The sequence below is a fragment of the Saimiri boliviensis genome, chromosome 2 (assembly GCF_048565385.1).
Source record: "Saimiri boliviensis isolate mSaiBol1 chromosome 2, mSaiBol1.pri, whole genome shotgun sequence".
In the NCBI taxonomy this organism is placed as follows: domain Eukaryota; kingdom Metazoa; phylum Chordata; class Mammalia; order Primates; family Cebidae; genus Saimiri; species Saimiri boliviensis.
The window spans coordinates 4169172-4193402 of record NC_133450.1 but is presented as its reverse complement, the minus strand read 5'-3'; the positions used below and the strand labels follow the sequence as shown (position 1 = coordinate 4193402).

General features: G+C 52.3%; 2 protein-coding genes across 7 annotated transcripts in view; both read left to right on the top strand.

Moving 5' to 3' along the window:
* Positions 1-3854, top strand: part of ARID3B (AT-rich interaction domain 3B) — a 62377-nt gene extending 58523 nt beyond the window's left edge. Inside the window, exons 8-9 of one of the 4 annotated variants that reach the window (XM_039469365.2) lie at positions 204-302; positions 2011-3854. In XM_039469365.2, the coding sequence (XP_039325299.1) occupies positions 204-302; positions 2011-2177 (266 nt within the window). In that variant the 3' untranslated portion in view covers positions 2178-3854. Of the gene's footprint in view, positions 1-200 lie in introns of all 4 variants that reach the window. The other 3 variants (XM_039469364.2, XM_074392670.1, XM_074392669.1) reach the window with 3 other exon arrangements.
* Positions 3855-7922: 4068 nt separating this feature from the next.
* Positions 7923-22538, top strand: LOC120364021 (golgin subfamily A member 8N-like). Of its 3 annotated transcripts, XM_074392668.1 has the most exons (8): positions 7923-14515; positions 15004-15176; positions 16280-16366; positions 16474-16581; positions 16776-16863; positions 17244-17383; positions 17710-17787; positions 19579-22538. In XM_074392668.1, exons 4-8 carry the CDS (start codon positions 16570-16572, stop codon positions 19606-19608), a joined length of 348 nt encoding a protein of 115 aa, XP_074248769.1. In that variant the 5' UTR covers positions 7923-14515; positions 15004-15176; positions 16280-16366; positions 16474-16569; the 3' UTR covers positions 19609-22538. The 3 variants fall into 3 exon arrangements, with proteins under 3 accessions (XP_074248769.1, XP_074248768.1, XP_074248767.1); XM_074392667.1 differs by having other exon boundaries at positions 17713-22538; XM_074392666.1 differs by having other exon boundaries at positions 17710-22538.
* The last annotated feature ends 1693 nt before the right edge of the window (positions 22539-24231 follow it).

Below are 24231 nucleotides of genomic sequence, written 5' to 3'. Positions count from 1 at the left end.
TGAACCGGGTCGCTGGGAAAAGCCAGCAACAAGAGGTTGGTGAGCCAGGGATCTCCTGCCGTACCCTACACTCAGGAGAAGGTTACGTAGCTGCTTTCTAACAGCGTGAGTCTTTGACCAGGGGTGGCCAGGCAGCATCAGAGAGGACAGCAGGAGTGCTGTGCAAGGCTTGACCAGGCCCAATGTCCCTCTGTCCCCAGCAGAAGACAGAGCAGAGGCCTCGGCTGCAGCACTGAACCTGACCACAAGCAGCATCGGGAGCATTAACATGTCTGTGGACATCGATGGCACCACCTATGCAGGTGAGGCCCTGGAGCTCTGTGGGAGGCTCATGTGGCCGCAGCCAGCCACAGGGCAGCTCCGTGGCTGCCCATGCCTCTCACCTTCTGTCCGAACACTTCCCGGGGTGGCTTCCTTTTTCTGGTCTCAAAGTTGCAAAGGTCAAGTGGTCCTCTGGACTAGTAGAGACGATTGTTAACAGGATGATAGGTCCCTCTCACTTTGGCAGAAATCCTTCACCTAATTCCCCCCGTTTTTTTTGTTTTGTTTTGTTTTTTTGAGACAGAGTTTTGCTCCTGTCGCCCAGGCTGGAGTGCAATGGTGCGATCTCCACTCACCACAATCTCCGCCTCCTGCGTTCAAGTGATTCTCCTGCCTCATCCTCCCTAGTAACTGGGATTACAGGCATGCGCCACCATGCCTGGCTAACTTTTGTATTTTTAGTAGAGATGGGGTTTCCCCATATTGGTCAAGCTGGTCTCGAACTCCCAACGTCAGGTGATCTGCCTGCCTCAGCCTCCCAAGTACTGGGCTGTGCCTGGCCACCTAACCCTTTTAGACAGGTGATTGGCTCGGTGATTGAAGAAGTCAGTATCCCACCATCTCCAGGTCTTCTCATACACAGGTCACCTTTTTCTGACTGTAGTTCAGCTGTTCTCTTCCTTTTGCAGAATGCATTTTTATTACCTTCTCTGTCATTCCCTTTCTTTAAAGTAAGACAGAGGACTGAGACACAGCCAAAGGAACCCCGGTGCAGCAGAATCAGCTTAACACTGTTAAGCTCTCCACCCCCCAGTCTTTTATAGTTATCTCTTTCAAAACCTAATTTGGCAACAGTGTTTTCTTTGCAGGTTGATTTAGCACCTTTACAGTCTTTCCAAGGGTTTAACTCAGTGTTCACAACTGGGCACGGTGACTCATACCTGTAATCCTAGCATTTTGGGAGGCTAAGGCAAGAGGATCATTTGAGACCAGCCTGAGCAATATAGCAAAATCCCAAATCAAAAAAAAAAAAAACAAAACAAAACATTAGGCATGGTGGTGCACACCTGTGGCCCCTAGCTACTTGGGAGGCTGAGGCAGGAGGATCATTTGAGCCCAGGAGGTCAAGGCTGTAGCAAGCCATGGTTGTACCACTGCACTCCTGCACTCCAGCCTGGACAACAAAGCAAGACCTTGTCTCCAAAAAAAAAAAAAAAAAAAAATGGGCCAGGCTCAGTGGCTCACGCCTATAATCCCAATACTTTGGGAGGTCAAGGCAGGAGGATCACCTGAGGTTGGGAGTTCAAAGCCAGCATGACCAACATGGAGAAACTGTGTCTCTACTAAAAAATACAAAATTAGCCAGGCATGGTGGCGCATGCCTGTTATCCCAGCTACTTAGGAGGCTGAGGCGGGAGAATCGCTTGAACCTGTGAGGCTGAGGTTGCGGTGAGCCGAGATTGAGCCATTGCACTCCAGCCTGAGCCGAGATCGAGCCATTGCACTCCAGCCTGGGCAATAAGAGTGAAACTCTGTCTCAAAAAGAAAAAAAAGAACAACTTAGTATTCATAAAACAGCTGCCTTTTTCCCATTCCCATTTCATTTGTTTGTGGACTAGCTTGGGAACAAGCCTAGCTGACTCCTGCTAACCTGGCCCTGGGCTTCCTCTTTGTGTACCCTGAGTATTCCTGCTGGCCTGCCCCTTCGCTCTTCCTCTGCCCACACTTGCTTCTCTTCCCCACACCGAGGTGTGCTGTTTGCCCAGAAGCCCGTGGTCCACCTCCTCGCGGGGTCTGCCCCCCAGAGCCTCGGCAGCAGCGCCAGCAGCAGCAGCAGCAGCTCTCACTGCTCACCAAGTCCTACCTCATCCCGGGGCACCCCCAGCGCAGAGCCCTCCACCAGCTGGTCCCTCTGATGGGCAGGACCCAGCTTCCCACTTGCCACTCTCCTGCCCGAGAGTAAAGGAAGTTGATGCACAGAATTTACCTCATCTCACGGAGCCCACGTCGACGAGCACCATTTGGCCAGACATGGAGAGTTTGGACGCGTCCGTCTATCCAGGCTCCTTTCAGGTCCTGCTGTACTCTGGGGGCAGGGAGAGGCTAGAGGGGCAGGACAGGGCAGCGTTGTCCAATCAGGGATTGTCCTGGAGAACTGGGTGGGGGTCTGTGGGTGTCCAGCTTCCTCCAGGGTTCCCCAGCCACCTCCCAGCCCGGGGCACAGTGTATCGACAATCTGTCAGCCGACACAGGGCTGGAGGCCCTCCATTTCCCTTCCCCTTTAATTTATTTCCCTGCCCCTCCTTCTGCCATGACTCCAGGGCCCCTCATCTCTTCCCCTGTTTTTAAGTCCCATGTGGGGCTGCTAGGAGCCGAGAGCATGCCTTCATGCCCTTCTCTGCCGAGCATGGGATGGGGCCCTCCCAGCCCACCTTGCGTACCGTTAGGTTCCTGGGGTGTGGGTCCTTCAAACTCAAGTCTTGAATCAGTCCTCAGGGCCCCAGATCTCCCATCTAATGGTCCCAAGGAAGAGACCATAAGGGCAGTTCGGGGCCAGGGCCCACGGGGCACCTGCTGACGGGAAGGCAGAGCCTCAGTGCTGCCCAGCCCTGGCACCTGCTTCACATGGACCCTTCTCTGACCCCCAAAACCTCATGCTCCCCACTTGCCCTTGTTGGCCCACTCTCCCAAGAATAGCTTCCTTGTCCCCTCCCCAGCCCCCTTCCATTTCTCATGGGGCCATCTTGGCCTCACCATCCCCACACGTGCCGATGTCAGGTTCATTGAAATACCTCAGATTTGTAATTGTTGACATTTGAGTCTTCAGGAAGTATTTGCATCTCTGAAATCTTTTTTATATGTGTTTTGCTGACTCTTGTTTTTTTTTATTTTAAAATTTTTATTGTTGTAGCACCAAAGAAATGAAAACAGATCACCCCAAAGCCAAGCAAATGACTGGGTACTCCGGCCCCTCCGGCTCTTCTCTCAAGCCCAGTGAGGAGGCCAGAGGGAGGCAGGCAGGGGAGCCGACTCAGGGATCGCGGGGCGGGGAGGTGGAGGCGAGAGGCCTGCTCTCACGCCAGTTGGGCCCTGGAACCGCACCAGTTCTGAAGACAGTCCATTTTCTGCCACCCCACCCCCCACCCCCTGCTGACCAGGGAGGCAGCAGAACACCTCCCCATCACTCAGCATTCCCAGTTCAGGGCGCCAGCAGGCTGGGGTCCTCGCTGGCCTTGCTGGAGGTTGAGCCGCCCCAGCTATGAGATGCCAAGAACTCCACTGCTCCTCCTGGACCCTGGGTTGGAGCAGGTGGCTCCTGTGCTGTCAAGAAAAGATGGTTCTTGTGTGCGGCTCACCCCAGTCGAAGAAGCCCTGGGGTGTTGAGCGGAACACCACTGTGACATGGGGCGGTGGCGGTGGGAGACACTGTGCGTGGCATGGGTGTGCGGCAGCACAGCTAGCATTCAGTCCTGTGGAGGAGAGGAAAGGGAACTGAAAGCTTGAGCACAAACAGAAAACCTCGGCCTGAGAAGCTGCAGCTCTGCTCACCCCTCTCTCTCCCCCAGCCCTCCACACACACTCCAGCTCCCACACTCACACTCACACACACCCCATCTCCCAGGGGCTCACCTCATCTGGCCTCAGCCTGCAGGGTGTGGGCAAAGAAGGGCATCTGGGATCTGGTGCCATTAAGGAGCCCAGTTGGCTGGCATTGGGGCCCACTTGAAGGTGTCTCAGACATATGGCCAGTGTGTCTTTCTCAGGGGTTTGGTCACGAAGGATGGACTCTTCCCACCCGGAGGATGCAGGGACAGTACGCTGCGTTTTTCTGGTCATTGGATCCTCTCCCTTTCCCCGGCAGCTTGCCTGGCTGCACCCTCAGAGCGAACCCTCACTGCCCTCAAAGACAGCATCAGGGTCTCAGCCAGAGCCCGATGGGGGGGTGCCAGCAGGCGCCCCCAGGAGTGGGGCCTTGGCCCAAGCAGAGCTTTCCCTGAAGGTGCCGTCAGCCTGGGCAGCTGTGTGCCCTCCCCGCTCCCCATCTTATGTGTATTTTAACCAGGAAAAGTGTGATAGCACATGGGTAGCCTAGGCAGTGAATAAATACCTCAGATGTCCTCCTGCAACAAGTGTCTGTATATGTTGTGGTTATTTTTATCTTACATGTTCTTGAATGTTTATATTTCAATAAACCTCTACCTCTTCGCACAAGCAGGTCTCTCTCAGTTGCTTTGGGTGGCCCTTCCAGCGGACAGTACTGGGGAGAGCTGAGCTGCCGAGTGAAAGGGGACTGAGTGAACTACTCCTCACCCCCCGATCTCTCCTGAACCTTCTCCCCTACCCCACCCCCTCTTCAGAGGAGTCAGAGTTTGCACCTGGAGAGGAGCATTCCCTGCAGAGGAATACATACATACATACAAAGACACAGGGAAATACAGTGGCATCAAAGGACCTGGCACTCGGGAACTGTGGCTGGTGCCTTGGGTCAGCGGGTGAAGGGGAGGGGAACTGGGAAAAAGTGAAGCTGGGGCCAGCATGGGTCCCACACTAATGGATTCCGGCGCCATCCTCTGAGAATTAGGATGTATTTTCACCAGGGCATGGGCTTAGAAGCTTTTCTAGAAGGGTGATGTGAAGCCAGGTGACATGCTGGTCCTGGAACCCTGGGGCACTGCCAGTGGAGCTCAGGCGTAGACCCTAGAGCAGGCGTCCCCAAACCGCGGCCCCCTGAGGCCATTTATCCGGCCCCCCGCCGCACTTCAGGAAGGAGCACCTCTTTCAGTGGTGGTCAGTGAGGGGAGCATAGTATGTGGCGGCCCTCCAACGGTCTGAGGGACAGTGAACTGGCCCCCTGTGTAAAAAGTTTGGGGACGCCTGCCCTAGAGCCTTTTCTCTCTGATGAGGCATACTCCCCGGCATACCCTGAAGACACGCAGAGAGGCAGGCCCTGTGGGGACTGGTAATTGCCTGTGCCATCCGTGACAACATACTGTACCTGTCTTTGTAACCATGTGAGGTCAGGCTAGCAGGGGTCCCTATCTGGTAGGTATTTTTTGCTTCTTTGTATATGTGTATACATACGCACACACACATACGGGTTTTTTTTGTTGTTTTTTTAGACAGGGTCTCACTGTGTCACACAGGCTGGAGTGCAGTGGTACAGTCGGCTCACTACAGCCTCAAACTGGACTCAGGTGATCCACCCCCTTCAGCCTCCCAGATAGCTAGGACTACCGGTTCATGCCACCATGGCTGGCTAGTATTTGTTTGTTTGTTTGTTTCTTAAGTTCATGCCACCATGCCTGGCTAGGTTTTTTTTTTTTTTTTTTTAAGTTTTTGTAGAGACGAGGTCTTGCCATGTTGCCCAAGCTGGTCTTGAACTCCTGGGCTGAAATGATCCTCTGCTTCAGCCTCCCACAATGTTGGGATTACAGGCATAAGCCACCGCATCCAGCCTCTGGCATTTTGAAATGCTAGAAAAAGAGGGTGACATTGGGAGAGTCTTGAGAGTCCATTGCTGATTTTCTTTAATCTTGTGGGGAAAAAATGAGTGATACTTTAGCACTTTACTGGTAACCACTCATTGGTATCACACCTCACAACGTCCTGGCCACATGGAAATGTCAAAGACCCCCATCTAGGAGGGAGCTGAGTGATGAAGGGCAGAAGCAGGCCCAGAGACACGTGAGATGGAAACAGCATATGGTGGCTGGTGGCGGGTGCAGGGATCCCGGGAGAGTTCTGGAAGAAGTGGCATCTGATAGAAATGGTGATGAATCCAGGGATAGCCAGGCACCAGGCCACTGCAATTCCATTCCATTTCAAATTAATAAAACATTGAAGAACATCTTAACCTTAAGAATTTCTCAGCTGGGTGCGGTGGCTCACACCTGTAATCCCAGCACTTTAGGAGTCCGAGGTGGGCAAATCACAAGGTCGGGTGATTGAGACCAGCCTGGCCAACGTGGTGAAACTCTGTCTCCACTAAAAAATACAAAAATTAGCTGGGCATGGTGGTGCGTGCCTGTAGTCCCAGCTACTCAGGAGGCTGAGGCAGGAGAATTGCTTGAACCTGAGAGGCCGAGGTTGCAGTGAGCCGAGATTGCACCACTGCACTCCAGCCTGGTGCCTGGCGACAGAGCGAGACTCCAGCTCAAAAAGAAAAAAAAAAAAAATTCTCAAGCTAGACCCTTCAAAAAAGCTTAAGTGGCCGGGCACAGTGGCTCATGCCTGTAATCTCAGCACTTTAGGAGGCCGACGTGGGAGGATCACTTGATGGGTCTGGGACCAGCCCTGGCAACATAGCAGAGACCCTCCTCTCTACAAAACAAAATTTAAAGTCAGCCAGGCATGCTGGTGTGCACTCAGCCGATAATGATTTCTTTCTGTTGCTTATGAATCCTTAAGACAAAAGCAAATAGCAAGAGTTAGGGAGAAGGGGCTGTCACAAATAGATGTTTCACCTAAGAGAAAACACAGATGGCTTGACCTCCCTGTGATCAGGGAAATGCTCAGAATCCACCTCGCACTACGGGACTGACACAAACTTAAAAGTCACAGAGTATCAGGTCCTGGAAAGGATGAGGAGCAGCAGGAACTCTGACGCACTCTTGGGCTAAGCAGTGTGGAAACCAGTTTGGCATTACCTACTAAAGCTGATCATGCGCTTGTCCCTAGGGCCCTGTAATTTCACTCCTACGTTTGTCCCCCAGGAGATGGAAAGGAAAGTTCACACAGCACGGATGGCTTCATAGTAAGTTGGCTGTGAAACTACCAGTTGAACCTGGTGTGGTGAGGTCCCACAGCTCGCGAGTAGAGGAGCCGGGGCTGTAGTTCAGTGTCTGCAGAGCCCAGAGCTTGCGCCCTGAACACAAATGCTAAGCACTCTATACATGCCACCCACAGCTCTATGAGGCAATTTTTTTTCTTTAACATTATTTATTATAAAATTATAGAGCCGGGCGCGGTGGCTCACACCTGTAATCACAGCACTTTGGGAGACTGAGGCAGGCAGATCAACTGAGGTAGGGAGTTCAAGACCAACCAGGCCAACATGGCGAAACCCTGTCTACTAAAAACACAAAAATTAGCTAGCGGGACGTGGTGGCTCACGCTAGTAATCCCAGCCACTAGTGAGCCGAGTTCATGCCATGGCACTCCAGCTTGGGTGATAGAGCAAGGCTTTGTCTTAAAAACAAACAAACAAAAAAAACAAAAACAAAAACAAAAATTATAGGGACAAGGTCTCACCATGTTGCCCCGGCTGGTCTCCAACTCCTGGGCTCAAGAGATCCTCTCGTCTCAGCCTCTCAAAATTCTGGGATGAACGGGCGTGAAACACCGCGCCCATCCAAGGCAGGGCTGGGATGGGACTCCAAAGCGGGTGCCCTTAACTTCCCCCCAAAGTCCCCCGCTTCAGGGAGGGGAAGGGACCAGAGGAAGGCAGAGGATCTAAGGGCGGTTGTCCTCAGGTCTCTGCGACACCAGGCTGCGCTCAGCCAGGCATCCCCGAGCGGCCTCCGGAAGCTCCTGGAAAAGCTTGCCCGGCGGCAAGCCACAGGGCCCCACGCCATTGGCCAGCATGGAGTCACGTGTCCTCCCCAGAGCCAATGGGAGCGAGGGGGCAGGTGACCGGGAATGACCTTGGACTGCCCGCGCGGCGCAGAGGGAGACCCGCCGTAGGCAGCGCCTCTGCAGCGGCGCGTGGCCGCCTCTGGGTGTCTGGGAAAGGGCATGGAGGAGCTTATGGAAGAGAAGGTTTGGAATCACCGGTGGAGGGACGAGGAGACGGAAGCCAGCCGGAGTGGCGGGAACAGGAAGGGACTAGGGATAGAAGCCGGGCTTGGAGACAGTGAGGCGCACGAATCCCGGCACCCCGGGGACAGACGAGGGGCGCCGATCTCCTCACTGGGCGGGGTGGGCAGGGAAACGAGCAGGAACTGGAGCTGCGGCGAGGGCTGCGGGAGGCAAGTGGATACCCGGCCTCAGGGAGGGGCTTCCGGGAGAGCAGGGGTCTCCTTTGGAGCAGCACCGGGGTGGTTTGCTCAGCAAGGGCTCTTTGTACGAAGTAACCGAAGCCAGTCAGGCCAATGGCGGCAGAGAGGAAAGAGGTTTATTCTTGGATCCAGGGTGTGCGGACGAGCCCAAGGGCAGCTGGACCCTGTGCCGGCGTCAGGAAGGGCCCGGAACCCGGAGAGCTCTGCCCGCGGAGGGTATTCCTCTCGCTCTGAGGACCCCCTCAAAGCTCAAGTTTATCGGCTCCACACATGAGGCCGCCCTGGGCTGAACTAAGGTCTCGCCGTCCCAACTCCAGTTTCTGGGAATTGTCAGCTCCATTCGCTCTCATCGAAGTCCAGCTTATGCCACGAGGTGAAAAACAGGACAGCTGACAGTTCCCAAGTTTTCTGCGTCCGGTCTTCAGCCCTGGAGGGGACTCTTCTGCTGCAATCCTGCGATCCCAGGAGGGGGTCCACTGGTCCAGTACGGCTCGGTACCCAGCCCTGGATTCCACCTGAGGCTGGAAGGAGTGGTCATGAAGAACTCGGCATGAACACAGATGGGCACGAATTCCCAGAGGTGTCCTGTCCCTCCACGGTACCAAAGAGCCCTCCTCTGAGAAACTGCTTCAGTGAAGGCGCAGATGGAGGGAGGCGTCGGCAACAGAACTGAGAGGGGTTCCGGGGGCACATGGCTCAGCCAGAGGAAGCTGGCTGGGGAGGAGCGTTTCATGGCCAGATGACCTCGAGGGTGATACCAAGTCTCCGCCCACCTTGCCTGTAGCTCCTGAGCATGGTCACGCTGGCAAGCCCAGAACAGCTGAGAAACCACGTTTCTGGGACAGATGAGGGGCCCAGGGGGCTTAGCTGCTGGTTTGCTGTGTGACCTATGACAAATTCTCTGGGCAGTTTGTCTGTGAAATGGGGACTGTAGTGTGATCGAAGGTACGAGTGAATGAGAACTCACTTTGAAATGTCTAAACCCAGTGCCTAAGGCCTTCCCTGGCAAGACAAAGGGTCCATGGTGGCACTGTGCAATGGCATTAGGGCAGTAATTGGGCCAACCAGGCTTACGGGCCTGCAGCACCTCCTCTGGAGCTGGGCACTGGATGCCCAGCTCTACTCCTAGCCCAGAGTCCCCTGGGAAAGTGCCGGGCCGTCTCATGCACCAAGAGCCGTATTGGCAACATTGTGCCAACATGGGCATTTCCGACCTGTGGGAGGCAGGGGACAAGGAGTGGTTTCTGCCAGGGAGGCCTCTGACTGCAGTTGCCTATGACAGGCTCCTGCTTCAGGCCTCATAAAAACCCTGGTCTTGGGGGCTGAAGGCACAGCCAGAGCCGTCTCCCCTCTTCCCAAGTCCTTGCCCAGCTGCGGTTGCCTATGGCCTTTTTTTTTTTTTTCCCCCTGAGACAGTCTCATTATAGCCCAGGCTAGAGTGCAGTGGTGCAATCTTGGCTCAGTGCAACCTCCACCTTTTGGGTTCAAGCAGTTCTCCTGCATCAGCCTCCTGAGTAGCTTGGATTATAGGCATGTGCCACCACCCCCAGCTAATTTTGTATTTTGTGTCTGTGGAGACAGAGGTTCCCCATGTTGGCTGGGCTGGTCTCGAACTCCTGGCCTCAAGTGATCCACCTGCCTCAGCCTTCCAAAGTGCTGGGATTACAGGCATGAGCCACCATTCCTGACTCCCTGAGGCCTCTCAATCCAGCCTCTTGATGCCAGGACCCCTCAGCTCACTGGGCGGGGGTACAGGGCGTGGCCTCAATCCCTTGTGCTGCAGAGTGAGGCTGTGAATGAGTCCCCTGCTGGCTCTGGGCATGGTCTCCACACTGCCTGAGCACTGCCCCTGGCTTCCAACTTTTCTCAGATGCACTTCTTTTGGCTCCAGGGCTGTATCTGGGATCTGGGGGCAGATGTGACAGAGACTCATGCCATGGGGGTCAGAGAGGCAGGGCAGGGGGTAGCTTCGGTTCTGTCCAGGGACAGGGAGGCCGGCTCAGGAATCCATTTCAAACCAGCAAAAGCCCAAGCTGGAAGGGCCTTCCTAGCCTTCTGTTTCCCCTCTACAACCTGCACACAAGGAGGCCAAGGGACAGAAAGGAACTGCAGAGGTCCCCCCCCGCCCCGTCTAGAGGGACCCCATATGCAATCTGCAGGGTCTGCGAGGTGGAGGTGGCTGGAGGCTCCGCTCCCGTCCTCCTGGTGCTGGAGTCCTTGGTGCTCAGAGCTGCTGCAGCTCCCGCTCCGCAAGGACACAATTCTCAGCTGATGGTCAGAACTCTTAGGGTCTCCCGGACCCCATCGGCAGCTTTGAGGCTCTTTACGGAAGTCTCCAAAAAAAGCAGCTGAGGCAAAGGACAACATCCCCCACCCCATCAAGCTCCTTATTGCAGGAGCTCAAAGATGATGACCTCGGTCAGAATGAAACGGCATTTAAACACAAGCAGGTAGCTGTCGCCAGCCTGGGGAATGTGCTGTACTGTCTGTCATCGGCCGCTCCACGTTACATCTAACTATTTCCCGAGTATCACAAAAAGTGCAAACGAAGCCTTGTGGATGGAACATCTCATAAGACAGGCTTTGTGACTAACGCCCGTATGCAGCCGCCCCCGGGCACTCATACCTGGTTTTGTGACTTTGGTACTGACTCAGCCTATCTGGACCCCAGATACAGAGGAAACCGGAGGACGGAGAAAACAGGCCCGGTGCCCGGTGCATGGTGCCCCATGCCATCATGCCATTCTCACATCAGTCCCATGCCCTAGGTATTGTCCGTGTACCCATTTTACAGAGGATGCTGAGGCTTAGTGAAGGCGAGACTTGCTCATGCTGGCCAAGCCGGGGAGTGGTGGATGGTGACGTGTAAGAGTTCTTGGCTCTCCTTTTATCCATCGCACCAGATCCAGAGGCCCAAAGATCTTGATTCCCTGTGCCCACAGCCTACCCTGCCCTGCCCTCTCCTGCTGCTGCTTTCCCTGGCTTCGCATCTTCTGAGGGAAGAAGGCAGACCAGGAGATTGGTCAGGCCTCAGGCCCTTGCAGAGCCCCACCCATCCTAGCCCCTGAGGGGATGAGAGGGGAGCCTTCATAAAGTGTCCCTAAATGCCCCTGCCTGTGGGGCCTAGGAAGCATCACTGGGAGGGAGGGTTGGGTTTCTCTCTCAAACGCAGGCACCCCCTCACCCTGTGGTCACCACTTTACCAGCTCCTGTTCTAGAGCCCTCAGTGGCTGCTGCAGCCTCAGTTTCCCAGGGAAACTCCACCAGCTTGGAGATGGGTAAGGGAGGCACTGAGCGTGTTCCAGGCTGAGCCCTCCCCTTGGGCAGACCTCCTCGAGCTCAGTCCGCATCTTGGCCAGCTCTGAGCCCACCTCCTGCAAAGAAGTCTGAGACGGAAGACGGTGGGGCTGGCCCGTGTCTTGATCTGGGGCCCCCCTCAAGAACTTCGCTCCCCCTTGGATTCAGAGCTCTAGCCTCACAGGGGCCTTCCTGGGGACTGTGCTTTGCCACAGAGAAGAGGCCACCATGGCGGCATCAGGTGCAGTGCTGACGGAACAGCACCAGGGGACGGAGCGAGAGGGTGCACCGTCCCCTCCAAGCTGCGTGGGTGACTGAAGGCCCAACACGTGCCCTGAACCCCAGATCCTGCAATTCCCTCTTTCCTTTAACCCCTGAGTCCCACAGCGCTCCCTGTACAGATAGTACTGCTCAGCCCAGGAGCTCAGGCCGCCTCCATCTCCACGTCCTGCACAGGGCTGAGCCCGCAAAGCCTTGGTCCCTAACACACTGGTTTCATCACATCAGTTGGTGAGTCCACCCTGCCAAGGAGCGACACCTCGTCCCCTCTCAGGGCCACGCTGAGGTGGCTTGAGGGCAGGGCAGCCGGGGTTCCAGCCTGGGATGAGTCTAGGCTGAGCCCTCGGTGCTCAGTGGAGAGCCCCCATCCCGAATCACTGGATCCACAAGCCAGGCTCCCCACTCCATCCCCTGCTCCCCGACCCAGGCCCCGCCTTCCCTTCTCCACATGGCACCTGTCGCAGCTCCTCCAGCTCCAGAAAACAAGGGCCCAGTGTGGTCCCAGAGACCCCAGTCCACATGGCAATGGGAGACCAGAGCCAAGATCTCTGCCTGGGAGGTCCCACCTCCAGACTGATCTCTCATCCCTGGAGGGGACTGTCCCAGCTCCACCCCAGCCTGTCCCTGAGCTCACCTATCGGCCTCTGGTGGAGTCCACATTGCAGATTCAGGCTCCTTGGCAGACCTGGGCTCCCACAGCTCATGGGGGCTGGGAGACAGAGATGCCGCTGGGTGTGGCAGGGATGGCAGGACGCTGTTCCCTTGCCGCCACCCCGTTCTGTGCATCATTAGCTCCACCAAGGCCCCTGGGCAACTCAGCTGAGGCACAGGCCCAGTTCTATAGAGCTTGGGAGACCGTGCAGCAGGGACGGTGAGCCAGTGGGTACACTGAACAGGGTCATGGGATCCCTGAGTGTCAGAGCTCCCCAGAGTCCCATTCCCGCACCACACCCAGTGTACACATGGAACTGTACAGGTGAGCCCCACACCCAGTGTGCAGATGGAACTGTACAGGTGAGCCCCACACCCAGTGTACACATGGAAATGTACAAGAGAGCCCCACAACCAGTGTGCAGATGGAACTGTACAGGTGAGCCCCACACCCAGTGTGCAGATGGAACTGTACAGGTGAGCCCCAGAAACAGCGAGAGGCTTGGTCGGAGCCACTGGCCAGTTTGGGGCAGAGCTGGGACTAGATTCTCCATCGGTGTTTGTGGAACCCTTGTCACTCGACAGGCCAGCGAGGACTCCCAGCGGCTCCATCCACAGGCTGTGGGGCTGGAGAGCGGTGGGTGGGGCTTGGCTCGTGCCCACTCAGGTAAATGCCTGTGTAGTCCCCCGGAGAAGCCACAGTGGGCTGAGTGGGGAAGGGGCGAAGTCGGGCCCACCTTCCACTTGCAGACTCTGGAGCTGGCCTGGGGTCTCTGCTAGGACCTGCCCTGTGGGAAGAAGGAGGTGACAAGGACTCGGGAGCATTTGGCCTGCTCCAGGTGGCTGCCCTCCTTTCAGGCTGTCAAAATTGACCGGATTCTTATGTCCCTGTCCTTGGGTGGGCATGCTCAGGCCACCCTGAGCCTGGGCACCCTGGTACTCGGGGCCAGGGTGGAGAGCTTGGGACCCATTAAACACACAGGAGGCTGAGGCCCCATAGGGGAAGGGCTGTGGCTGGGGCAGAGCCCGGCCTCCCACTTTAATCCTCAAGGCACCTGACTTCAGGAGTGGGGAGGGCTCTAGGGTCCTCAGGAGGGTTCCTTGGGGGCCCTGACTGCAGATGGGGCTACCTCACCCCAGGCAGCCCAGCTCCTGCCCACCTTCCACCTCTGGATCCCAGCAGCCAACTGGTGGTTCTCCCTCTCCAGAGCCTGCAGCCTGCTCCTGTGGCTGGCCAGGAAGGGGTGGGGAGGAGCAGGCGGCATCCCCATCCAGGGGCCCCGCTCCTCCATCCTCTCACACCCACAGAAACCCTCACACAACTCTTGGGTTTGGGCAGGTCCAGTCTTCAGAGGGGAACGGGTCTCCTCCTGGGCCCGGGCATGCCCTCCCTGGCTGGCGTGTGGACTAGGGACCCAGGGGGCTCACTGGACAGTGCCCACCCAGACTCACTGCAGCTCCTCCTGTGCAGATTCTGGCCTCTCTGCAGCTGTGTGAGGGGCCTGTGGTTACATGAGGGGAGAAACAAGAGGCAGCACTGGGGCCCTGAGGTCTCAAGTCGCACCGGAACCAAACCACCCAGCCGGGAAGGTAGCAGGAAGCAAACTGGGGGCATCTGGGTTGAACTGTATCCCCTGCAACAACACCACAGGATATACTGAAGTGCTCAGTACCTCGTGATGAGACAGGATCATTACAGAAGTAATCAGGCTAAAATGAAGAAACGAGGCTGGGCTTTAATCCAAGGTGACTGGAGTCCTATACACAGGGGAAATGTGGGCACAGGCCGACACACAGCGAGTCGCTGTGCGGACATCCCGGGAGGAGTGTCAAAGACTGCTGCAAAGCACCAGAAGCAGTGGGCGAGGCCTAGAACAGACCCTCCCTCACAGCCCTCAGAAGGAACGAACCCTCCCGACACCCTGACCCGAAGTGCAGCCTCCAGAACCAGGAGACAGTGAACACCTGCCGCTGGAGCTACCCCGTCTTCAGCACGTTGTTACCACAGCCCCAGGAAACTCACGCAGAGGGTAAGTAGAATCCAGCCCCTGTGGCAGCTCTCTGGCCCCAAAAGGACACTGACTGCAAGGGGAACTTTCTCCTCAAAGTGGCCACACCTGCAGCAGCAGGACGTGTGCAATCGTAGTGGCGAACCTGTGACCGAACACCATGTGTTTTCATGTGCTTGTCCATGTAGCCCTCTTAAGGAAAACCGTTATTTTCACTTTTGCAGGTAAGGCCCAGAGAGGCAGAGTAACTGGCCAAGGTCACACAGCTAGTATATCCTGAAGTCAAGATTGAAACCCACAATCTTATCCACTAATCTGGGGACAGTGCAGACTAGTGAATCCTGGGATTGGAGGCAGACTGAGCTAGAGACCCAGAGAGGGTTGGGTGGAGGAGCTTGAGGCTGGGGATGGGACTGGAGGGGGAGCATGCCAGAGCCCCCGGGAGCACTGGGTGCTGAGCTCTTGAACCCCCAGTCAGCCTGACGTTGATGCAATGTGGCTTCTTGCAGACCCTATCCAGCCACTGCCCTACCTCCGAGAGCCTCGCCCTGCTGGAAAAGCTCTGCTCGTTTGGTCCATCGGCCACTCTGAACAGGACCCCTGCCCATGACCCAGGGTCTGCACTGTAGACCATCCTGGCTGGACAGGCCCAGGGCCCAGGGCCCCCACCTGCCCTTAGAGGGTGAGTCCTGGGCTAGCCTTCCAGGGGTCTAGGGAGGGAGTAGAAACGGCCTGGAAGTCTCCGAGGGGCTGGAAGACCCTGCATGTGGGGCCCAAATTGGCCCAGGCTTATGTGTCATGTGCAGGCTACGTGCATATGGCTCCCCTGGCACCACTTCCTGCCAGGAGAGAAATCTGCCAAGGGCCCGGCCCTCTGTCACTGCATCACCTTTCACTGATGTTGTCCACTTCAGGTCCTCAGACTTCAGAGAATATAGCCCATCCAGGCCCTGAGGCTATATCCTCTCCCGCTCCGGGTCTGGTCTGAGACATAGAAAAAAAAAAAAAAGGAAAGAAAACACTGAGATTTTCTTCTGTACAAATACACAGTGGCAGACTACACTGCAAACATAAGGAGCCGCCTCCCTCTGAGCGCAGCTCTGTTCCCGTCTAAGGTACACTGAATTGGACCAGCTCAGCCTCGAATGAGGCCCCAGGCCAGCTAAGCTCTCTCTCCCTTTCCTTCCACCCAGATCAGCAGATCAGCTGCAGTCGGGGGCCTCCTGGCAGAGGTGGATCCCAGCTGGGGTCCTTACCACTCTACCTCCCTATGGCTCCCGGGCACCTGGCTGGTGTCTGTATCTCTGTGTCTCTGTGTGTGCACATCTGGGAGTGCATGCACGTGTCTGATGTGTACCTTGGGGGGGGGGGGTGTGCATGTGTGTCTGTGTGTCTGTCTGCCCAGTAACATGAGGATGAGGATGGTGCTCTCTGGGGTCTCGCTGTGGGGATGCGCTGCTAGAATCTGTCTCTCCTGGTCATTTTAAATGGGATTGTTAGCTCGCTACCTCGTGACGCACTCAATAAAGGTTCCAACAGCGGTAGTAATAAGAGGAATAACAATAGAATACGATCTGATCTCTCTGGGCCTCTGTGAGCCAGCTGTAAATTTGATCTCTTTGCCTGTCCCTTCCAACTTTACTGAGTTCTTTTAAAATCCAGACCACGGGCCTTGATCTTTACTGACCAAGTTGTGTATTAAGCTCAGCCCTAGCCCTTTTAAGGGGCACCGTGTGGAATGGCCCAGGCTCTCCAGATTGAAGCTTCTCCCTCTCCACCCTCCAGCCCTCGAGCCGCTGTGAAGCAGTCCTTGAGCAGCAGTTACAGCAGTTTCTACAGGAGCAGGAACTGCTCAAAGCACAGGTGGCAGAGGTGAGACTTTGCAGAGGGAGGGATGTGGAAGGAAGATGACCCCAGGTGGCCAGGAGCAGGTGAGGACCCGTGACAGCCCTTCCTAACTTCCGGGCCCATTCTTGCAGGTGACGGAGTGTCTTAAGAAAGCTCAGCTAGAAAGAGACACATACGCTCAAAAACTCGAAACAGAGAAGGCGCGGTGGCAGCAACAATTGCTGAAAATGGCAGGAGAAGTGAGAGCTGACCCTTCAGCCCCGCTCCTTAGATAGTTCACTGGATCTTCCTGGGCATCTGTAAAATGAGAATAGTCCAGCCAGGGGTGGTCACGGGACTGGGCTTTGTGGAGCTGGGGGCGGAGAGGGCGATGGTAGCCTGTCCAGCCACCAGCCCCTCTCTCCAGGGCCCTCTCCCCCTGTGCTTTGGGCAGATTGAAATATTCAAAATGGAGAAAAGCCAGGATGCAATGAAAATCGAGGAGCTGAAGAGGAGCCTTGCCCACCTACAAAACCATCTGGGTAAGATGGGGCTGGCATGACCTGGGAGCAGGACTGGCATCAGAGGGCTGTGGGGGTGGCTTAGGGTGCCCCAGGGAGGTGGGTGTCTGGAAGGGCTTTGAGGCAGAGGGAAAGAGGTCTGTGCCAGGAGATGGCAAGTCTCATAATGGCCACGAGCCTCAGTGTCCCCATCAGAAAGAGGGAGGGGTTCCCGTCGTCAGCCACCCACGGTGCTCTCGATCTGAAAGTGGCTCGGAAGACTGGCTACCATTTGGGGTTGAGGAATCATGAGCAGTGAGGGCAGGTCTGGGGAGCCTGAGAGGAGCTGTGCACCCGGAAGAGTTTTTTTTGTTTTTTGTTTTGAGAATCCAGAGGCCCTTATCGTCTGCTTCCTTTCTCAGCTGAACCCTCAATCCTGAAGCCCCCAGCAGGACACTCTGACTTGGAGAAAAACCTAAAAACTGAAACCAAGTACCTGAGAGACGAGCTGCGGGAACAGGAGAGGCTGCAGGAGGCGAAAATGAGGCTCCGGGAGCAGGAGGTGAGGCTGAGAGAACAGGAGGAGAGGCTTCTTGAGCAGGAGGGGCTCCAGGAGCAGGAGGAGGAGCTGGTGTGTTGCCCACCTGGGGAGCCTGCCCTCCTCCCCAGCCCTCCAGGGCTTTGTTTTCCCACCTGTAAAATGGGGGAGTATATGAAATGGGGCTCCTAAAGCCACCTGTGAGCCAGAGCCCTGCTCTGATGGCTGTAGGAGAAAGGAGACAATTTTTCTAACCTGCCTCCACCCTTCCCGGTGCCATGGGAGGCAGTCACAAAGTTCTGGGGTCTCCAGCTGCAGTGGGTGGCCGCTGATTGCTTCTGTCTGTCCAGAAGAACGAGAACAGGAGCGCACTGCATTTGGAGCAGGAAGGAAAGGAGCTGCAGGAGAAGCTTGATGAACAGGAGACGGTAATCTCCGTCCCATCCGGGAGGGCTGGGAGGCAGGCACCGGCCTCTGGGGAGGGGAGGTGCAAGGCCACAGGCAGCTCCACCCTGGGGCAGGTGACCCCACACCCTCCAGGGCAGTCCTGTGACCGTTTCTGGCTTCCTGCCCTCTGACTTTTAGAGGCGGGTAGCCCTGGGCTCCTCCCAGGTCTGAACATCATCATCCCAGCTCGAGGCATGGAGCCCCCCAGTCATAGGGCAAGAGACAGTGGTGTGAGAGGCTCTTTGTGCTGGGTGCGGTGGCTCACACCTGTCATCCCAGCACTTTGGGAGGCTGAGGCAGGAGAATCACTTAAGATCAGGAGTTTGAGATCAGCCTGGCCAACATGGCGAAACCTCATCTCTACTAAAATTACAACCACCACCACCACAACAAAGCTGGGTGTGGTGACGCACACCAGTAATCCCAGCTTCTCCGGGGGCTGAGGCATGAGCATCGCTTGAGTCCGGGAGCATGTATAGTCATTATGGAATTCAGATACAATTTGCTTATGTTCTGCTATGATATTTGATGGAATCCTGATCACAGTAACCTCTTAATTAGCTCAATATGTACTTTGCCCTCACAAGCACACTGTTTATTACCCTGTAAGATGCCACTATGAGTACTGAGATTTAGAGTTGTTGAAAGGCTGAGAACTGGAAACAGCCTTTCTTCCATGTTCTGTGCATTGCAAATGGGAGTAATAACATTTTCGGGAGCTTTTAAAATCTCACAGAAGAGGAAAGTGGCCTGCTCTGGCAGGTATGTGCAGAATAGAGTATTCCATTCGTTCCCATGCCGAGAACGAGCGCTGTGCTATGGCAGTTCTGTTAGGATATTTCTGTGCTGTGGGCTCATGAAGATAGTGCATCATGAGCTGCGGCAGCTGTACTTCTTTTTGATAACCTAAAAAGGATGATTTCTGAGGAATAAAAGGCTCCCATCTTTGACTGTGGATGTGAAAAACTTTTCCTAGCTTAGAGCATTTATACCTATAATACATTGTAAAGTCAGAGTTTCTGTTACCTGTTTTAACATATGACTCTAAGTCTCAGTACACAAAAGGGCACTGGTTGGCATTCTTCTTAATGTATTTAGTAAAGATCATAAGAAATCCTTTAAGATAAAGTGTAATATATATACATATATGAATGGAAATTTGTATCATAGAGTGGATAGGCACTAGATATTGACGAGTGAACAGTTAATGTTTTAGGACACTTGGTATAGTGCCTTGCACACAGAAAGAGACCACGGATCCTTTTGTATCATTTCAGTTTTAAAAATTGCTATTTATTACAGTTCACATAGCAAGTTGCTGATAAAATGTCCATTTTATAAAACATCTCCAACAATAAAAAAAGAAATTTTTTAAGAGTTTAAATATCCAGAAAAAGAAATAATTTTTTTTTTTTTTTTTTTTTTTGTTTGTTTGTTTGTTTGAGACAGAGTGTCGCTCTTGTTACCCAGGCTGGAGTGCAATGGCACGATCTCGGCTCACCACAACCTCCACCTCCTGGGTTCAGGCAATTCTCCTGCCTCAGCCTCCTGAGTAGCTGGGATTACAGGCACGCGCCACCATGCCCAGCTAATTTTTTGTATTTTTAGTAGAGACGGGGTTCACCACGTTGACCAGGATGGTCTCGATCTCTCGACCTCGTGATCCACCCGCCTCGGCCTCCCAAAGTGCTGGGATTACAGGCTTGAGCCACCGCGCCCGGCCTAAAATTTTTAATAAAAAATTGTAAAACGTTTAAATGTCCCTGGAACAGGCATATGGGTGGCAGTCAAGAATGAATTAGAGTGCAGGAAAGCCGTGTGACACCTGGCATCCCTCTGTGTTCATGGAGCTTCTTTGAGGCAACAAGACTGATTGACCATCCAGACTTCTCTGGCTAATACCTGTTCTTCAACCACCGTGGTTACTCTGACATAGGAATTGCCTTCATTTTCTTCAAAAAAAGGACTTTAAACAATAATCATAAACAAAAAATAATCACAAACATTATTATAAACTAATATATGTGAGAGTACTTGGCTGAAACAAAAAGGAGTTTCAGTAGAGAGAACTGTACTGTATTTGAAAATCAAGTTTACGCAACTTAAAATGTTTATAGACTGCATGCCATCTACTGTTTGTGAATGTCAAGGTATTATCAGGAAAAGTGTCTGTACAATCACAGAGTTTTATTTCCTCACCAAGTTCTTTACCAAGAGTGAAATATGTTTTTATACCTATCGGTTTCAGTTAGAGGCATATTTTGTGCAAGATTTATGTTAATGTGCCTCTACATTATGAATGAATTCTTTCAGTCAGACATTGCCTAAGTCACAACTTTATGATGCTTGGAACAGAATCAACAGTTGAAACTTCATAAAGTTCTAATGTCTGTGGGCCAAAATACATCCCATTGTTAGGCTGGAGAGAGATATGTATGTGTGCTCCCTGAAGTGGAGATTCCTAGTTACTGACCGTGTCCATGTTTAGCATTTGGCATCCTCATACTTTCATAAATATGACATTAATAGGAGAGCACTAATATGATTTACAGATGGAATAACACATTTGCCTGCATTCCCTGAAAGAGTATAAATATTGGGTCCTCGTGACTTGAACTGACTCTTCCAAATTGTAGAAATTAATCAATGTATGAGGTAAACTCAGTTTCAGAATGATTAAGAAAAACTGTTAGGCCAAATAATGTGGCTGATTAACAGTGGTACAATTTCTAGCCCGGGGGTTTAAACTGGACTTAAAGTTCTGTTTTGTGTTTTATTTCTGAACTTGCCGCTTTTGCATTCTTTGAGTTCAGTTTAAAGACAGTTACTCTAAGTCCATTTTCAGAGGTACGGTTTCCAGCCCGAAAATGGACTTAGAGTAACTGTCTTTAAACTGAACTCAAAGAATGCAAAAGCGGCAAGTTCAGAAATAAAACACAAAACAGAACTTTAAGTCCATTTTAAACCCCCGGGCTAGAAATCGTACCACTGTTAATCTGCCGCATTATTTGGTCGAACAGTTTTTCTTAATCATTCTAAAACTGCGTTTATCTAATACATTGATAAATCATTTCAAAGGGATTTTCATAGTTCAAATCACTTCACTTTTACCCTAAGAAATATAAATGACCAGGAATGACCTTCAGATAGTGTTTAGCATCTGTACCCAATCTGACAAGAATGTGTTCATCAGGTACCTAAGGAGTAAATCACATACAGGCGTATTTAAGCTGAATGTCAGTCTGGAAAATACATTTACTCTATTAACCGAAATATCACTCTGTGTAGGCATTTTGTCATCTATTTAAGAAAAATCTAACAAGAATGGAAATCATATGACAGTAATTTAAGTGTTTCTTCAAAGTGCATGCGAATCTTTTGCAGTACTTCATTCAGCCAAGTATTTGTTCTCTGTCTCGTTCAGTAGAAGGCAGCTTTCAATTTGCTTAGAAGGCAACATCAGAAGGTTAGCATTCATCAAAAACATAGAATTTTATTTTATTTTCATATTTGTGTATGTTTATTTTAGATGACTGAAACTTCACAGAATTTAACAACAAATAAAGTTTAAAAATTTAATTCTGTACATTAGCTCCGACTATATCTATTTTATAATCTATAAGGCTCATGCCATAGTTCAGCACCAACAAGATCCACACAAAACTGTTTAAGCAATCTTCTTATCCGTCCTGTGTGATAGTTTTTGTTTGTTGTTGTTTTTAAGGTAAAAGTCCTACTTTCAGACCTTGAAGCGCAATCTCTCTAGTTAGAGTACAAAACTTGGGTTATACCTTCTTATTTTCATTGAACAGATACAAAAAAAAAAAAAAAAGGAAAAAAACTGTGTTCCACCATTGATTTAGGTTGTCAGTCTATATGTTGAATTTATAACACTGAAGCATCAGAAGTAACATAACAATGCCCTGCCCCTATTCTTCCCCTCCCTTTTAAATTCTTAAAAAAGCAACCAGAAAAATGTTTCATTTATTCTTTAAAATAAGGTGCAAAGAAGGATTACAATAACAAACGTCCTCATCCACACCTCCGGCAACATCTCACTATTTAGCATAATCTACCATGAACAGATTCAGGGGCTCATCTAGAGCTATATTCACAGCTTCTGAATGGACCATGTTTGCTATACCAGAGACCTGCTCAATGGCAGTGTCTCTCTGTTCAGAGGTCATTACCAAAAAATAGAGTTTTAAAATGTGGGTTCAACTGAATAAATTTGAATTTCTGTAGGAAGAATCAAAATACCTATTTAAAGATTGCGATATATGATGATCATTTTTAAAGGATTTTATTAAACCTGATAGATTTTCCAGAAATGAATAAAAATCTGTTCTGAAACCAAAGCTGATTTTAAGAAAATTTGAAAACATATATCAGTCCTATCCTATCCATAATATAGCTTCTCCAAAACTTTATCTTAAAGAGTCATTTTCAAAATAACTATTAAAACATGTAACTGCTATCTTAATGTTTTGAAATTACTTAAAACATTTTAAAATATGAATGTCATAGTTTAAAAGAAACCAGGGGAAGGAAAAGTAGGGAAAGAAATGCCAATTCCAGTCCAAAGCGTTAGTGGCCAAGTTTCCTAAGAATGACTTTTACTAATGTATGAACTCTTATGAACAGAATGTAAGATGGAAATCCTGAACCTTTTGTGTAAAGCGGCATTATTGACTGCTGCTGTGACGCTCCTGTAATGTAATAAATTATTCAATTGCTGCAAAGTGCTGTTTTTGCCTTAAAATTTTGTGTGTCTTGACAACTATAGTATTAAAGATATTGAGACTCTGAAAATGCTGGGCATACTTGGCATGAGATACTGTGTTTTTATTTTTACAAAATTGTAATATAGCTATGCAAGTGTGTTTATTAAAAGAACACAAACTAATAAAAGTTATAGGATAGGCCGGGCGCGGTGGCTCAAGCCTGTAATCCTAGCACTTTGGGAGGCCGAGGCGGGTGGATCACGAGGTCGACAGATCGAGACCATCCTGGTCAACATGGTGAAACCCCGTCTCTACTAAAAATACAAAAATTAGTTGGGCATGGTGGCGCGTACCTGTGATCCCAGCTACTCAGGAGGCTGAGGCAGGAGAATCGCCTGAACCCAGGAGGCGGAGGTTGCGGTGAGCCGAGATCGTGCCATTGCACTCCAGCCTGGGTAACAAGAGCGAAACTCCGTCTCAAAAAAAAAAAAAAAAAAGTTATAGGATAAAAAAGTTATGGGATAAAAAATGTGGAAAAGTTGTGGCAAAAATGTTGTGGATTAAAAAGTAGAAAAAATTTATGAAAAGTATAAATTTTATGAAAAGGAAATTATGAGATTTTATAAACATCGGGATAAATATAAAAATAAATAAAAGCAGGCCCGTGTCAGCAAGGCCTGGAGAAGGGGGGCTGGAGTCTCCGCCCCCACCATGTCCCTCCCACCCCTTCCCAGTCACGCCTTTATTACTAGCGTAGCAAGACAAGACCCCTGTCTAATGGGGGGAGACAAACAGACCCTTTGCCACCTTGACCAGGGCTGAGTCCTCAAATCTCTGGATGATGATGGTTGTTATTGAAGAGCCAGAGGCTGCTGGAGTTGGTTGGTTTGGAGGAGGCCTCATGACCTCCTTCCGCTCACCAAAGCAACTTTTCCCTCAGGGGGCTCCCATCTTCTTACTCAGAGAGGCAGCTGAGGCAGGACAGTGGCGCTAACTGTGGACCAGGCGAGGGCACGGGCTGCTGGGGTGACCCCCCTTCCCCAGTGTACATATTGTATCCGTGTAACGTTTTGTATATTTTAGGGGTTTGGGGTGCCCTGTGTATCGTACCTGGCAGAGGTTGGAGCTGGCACATGGGGAGGAGGTTTTAATAATCATTTATGGCTGGGAAACTTATTTATTGATAGCAGAGGACAGAGGAAGGAGGCGGGGACAGGGTCGTGGCTCCCTGGTGATGCAACTCCTGTTTATTTTGCCTTTTATTTTGGAATAAATGGATTTAGCCGCACTGCTCGGCCTGCTGTAGTCCCGCTTCCCTCACTGGGTCCTGGAGTTTGTGCCCCTGAACGAGGAGCCCCAGAGTGTCTGAGCGAGTCCAGCCGGGCTGTTGGGGACCTTCCAGGCCTGTTACCTGTGTGCCGCCTGGTGACACCTGGGGGACTTCCCGGGGACTGCGGTGGCACGTCCGGCCCTGACAGCCAGCAGGCTCAGAAGCCTGATCAGCGGTGGCCGGGAAGGCAGGTACCGGCACCCAAGGGCGCTGACTCCCGCCCACCCCAGGCGTCTGTCTCCCACCCCCCGCCTCCCTCTCCTGTCTGCGCCTGGTGGCCTGCGCTGTCTGTCCCTCCAGAGCGCCGGCTGCCCCGCGGGCTCCCTCCAGGCTGAGTGCGTGGCCCTCCTGCCCCCTCGTGGCCAGAGCCG

Bases quoted from the DNA above. Each gene is read 5' to 3' on its own strand.
- LOC120364021 (XM_074392666.1), top strand. The intron at 16,864-17,243 runs GTAAGATGGGGC...TTCCTTTCTCAG, and splicing joins CCACCTACAAAACCATCTGG to CTGAACCCTCAATCCTGAAG. The intron at 17,384-17,709 runs GTGAGGCTGAGA...CTGTCTGTCCAG, and splicing joins TGAGGCTCCGGGAGCAGGAG to AAGAACGAGAACAGGAGCGC.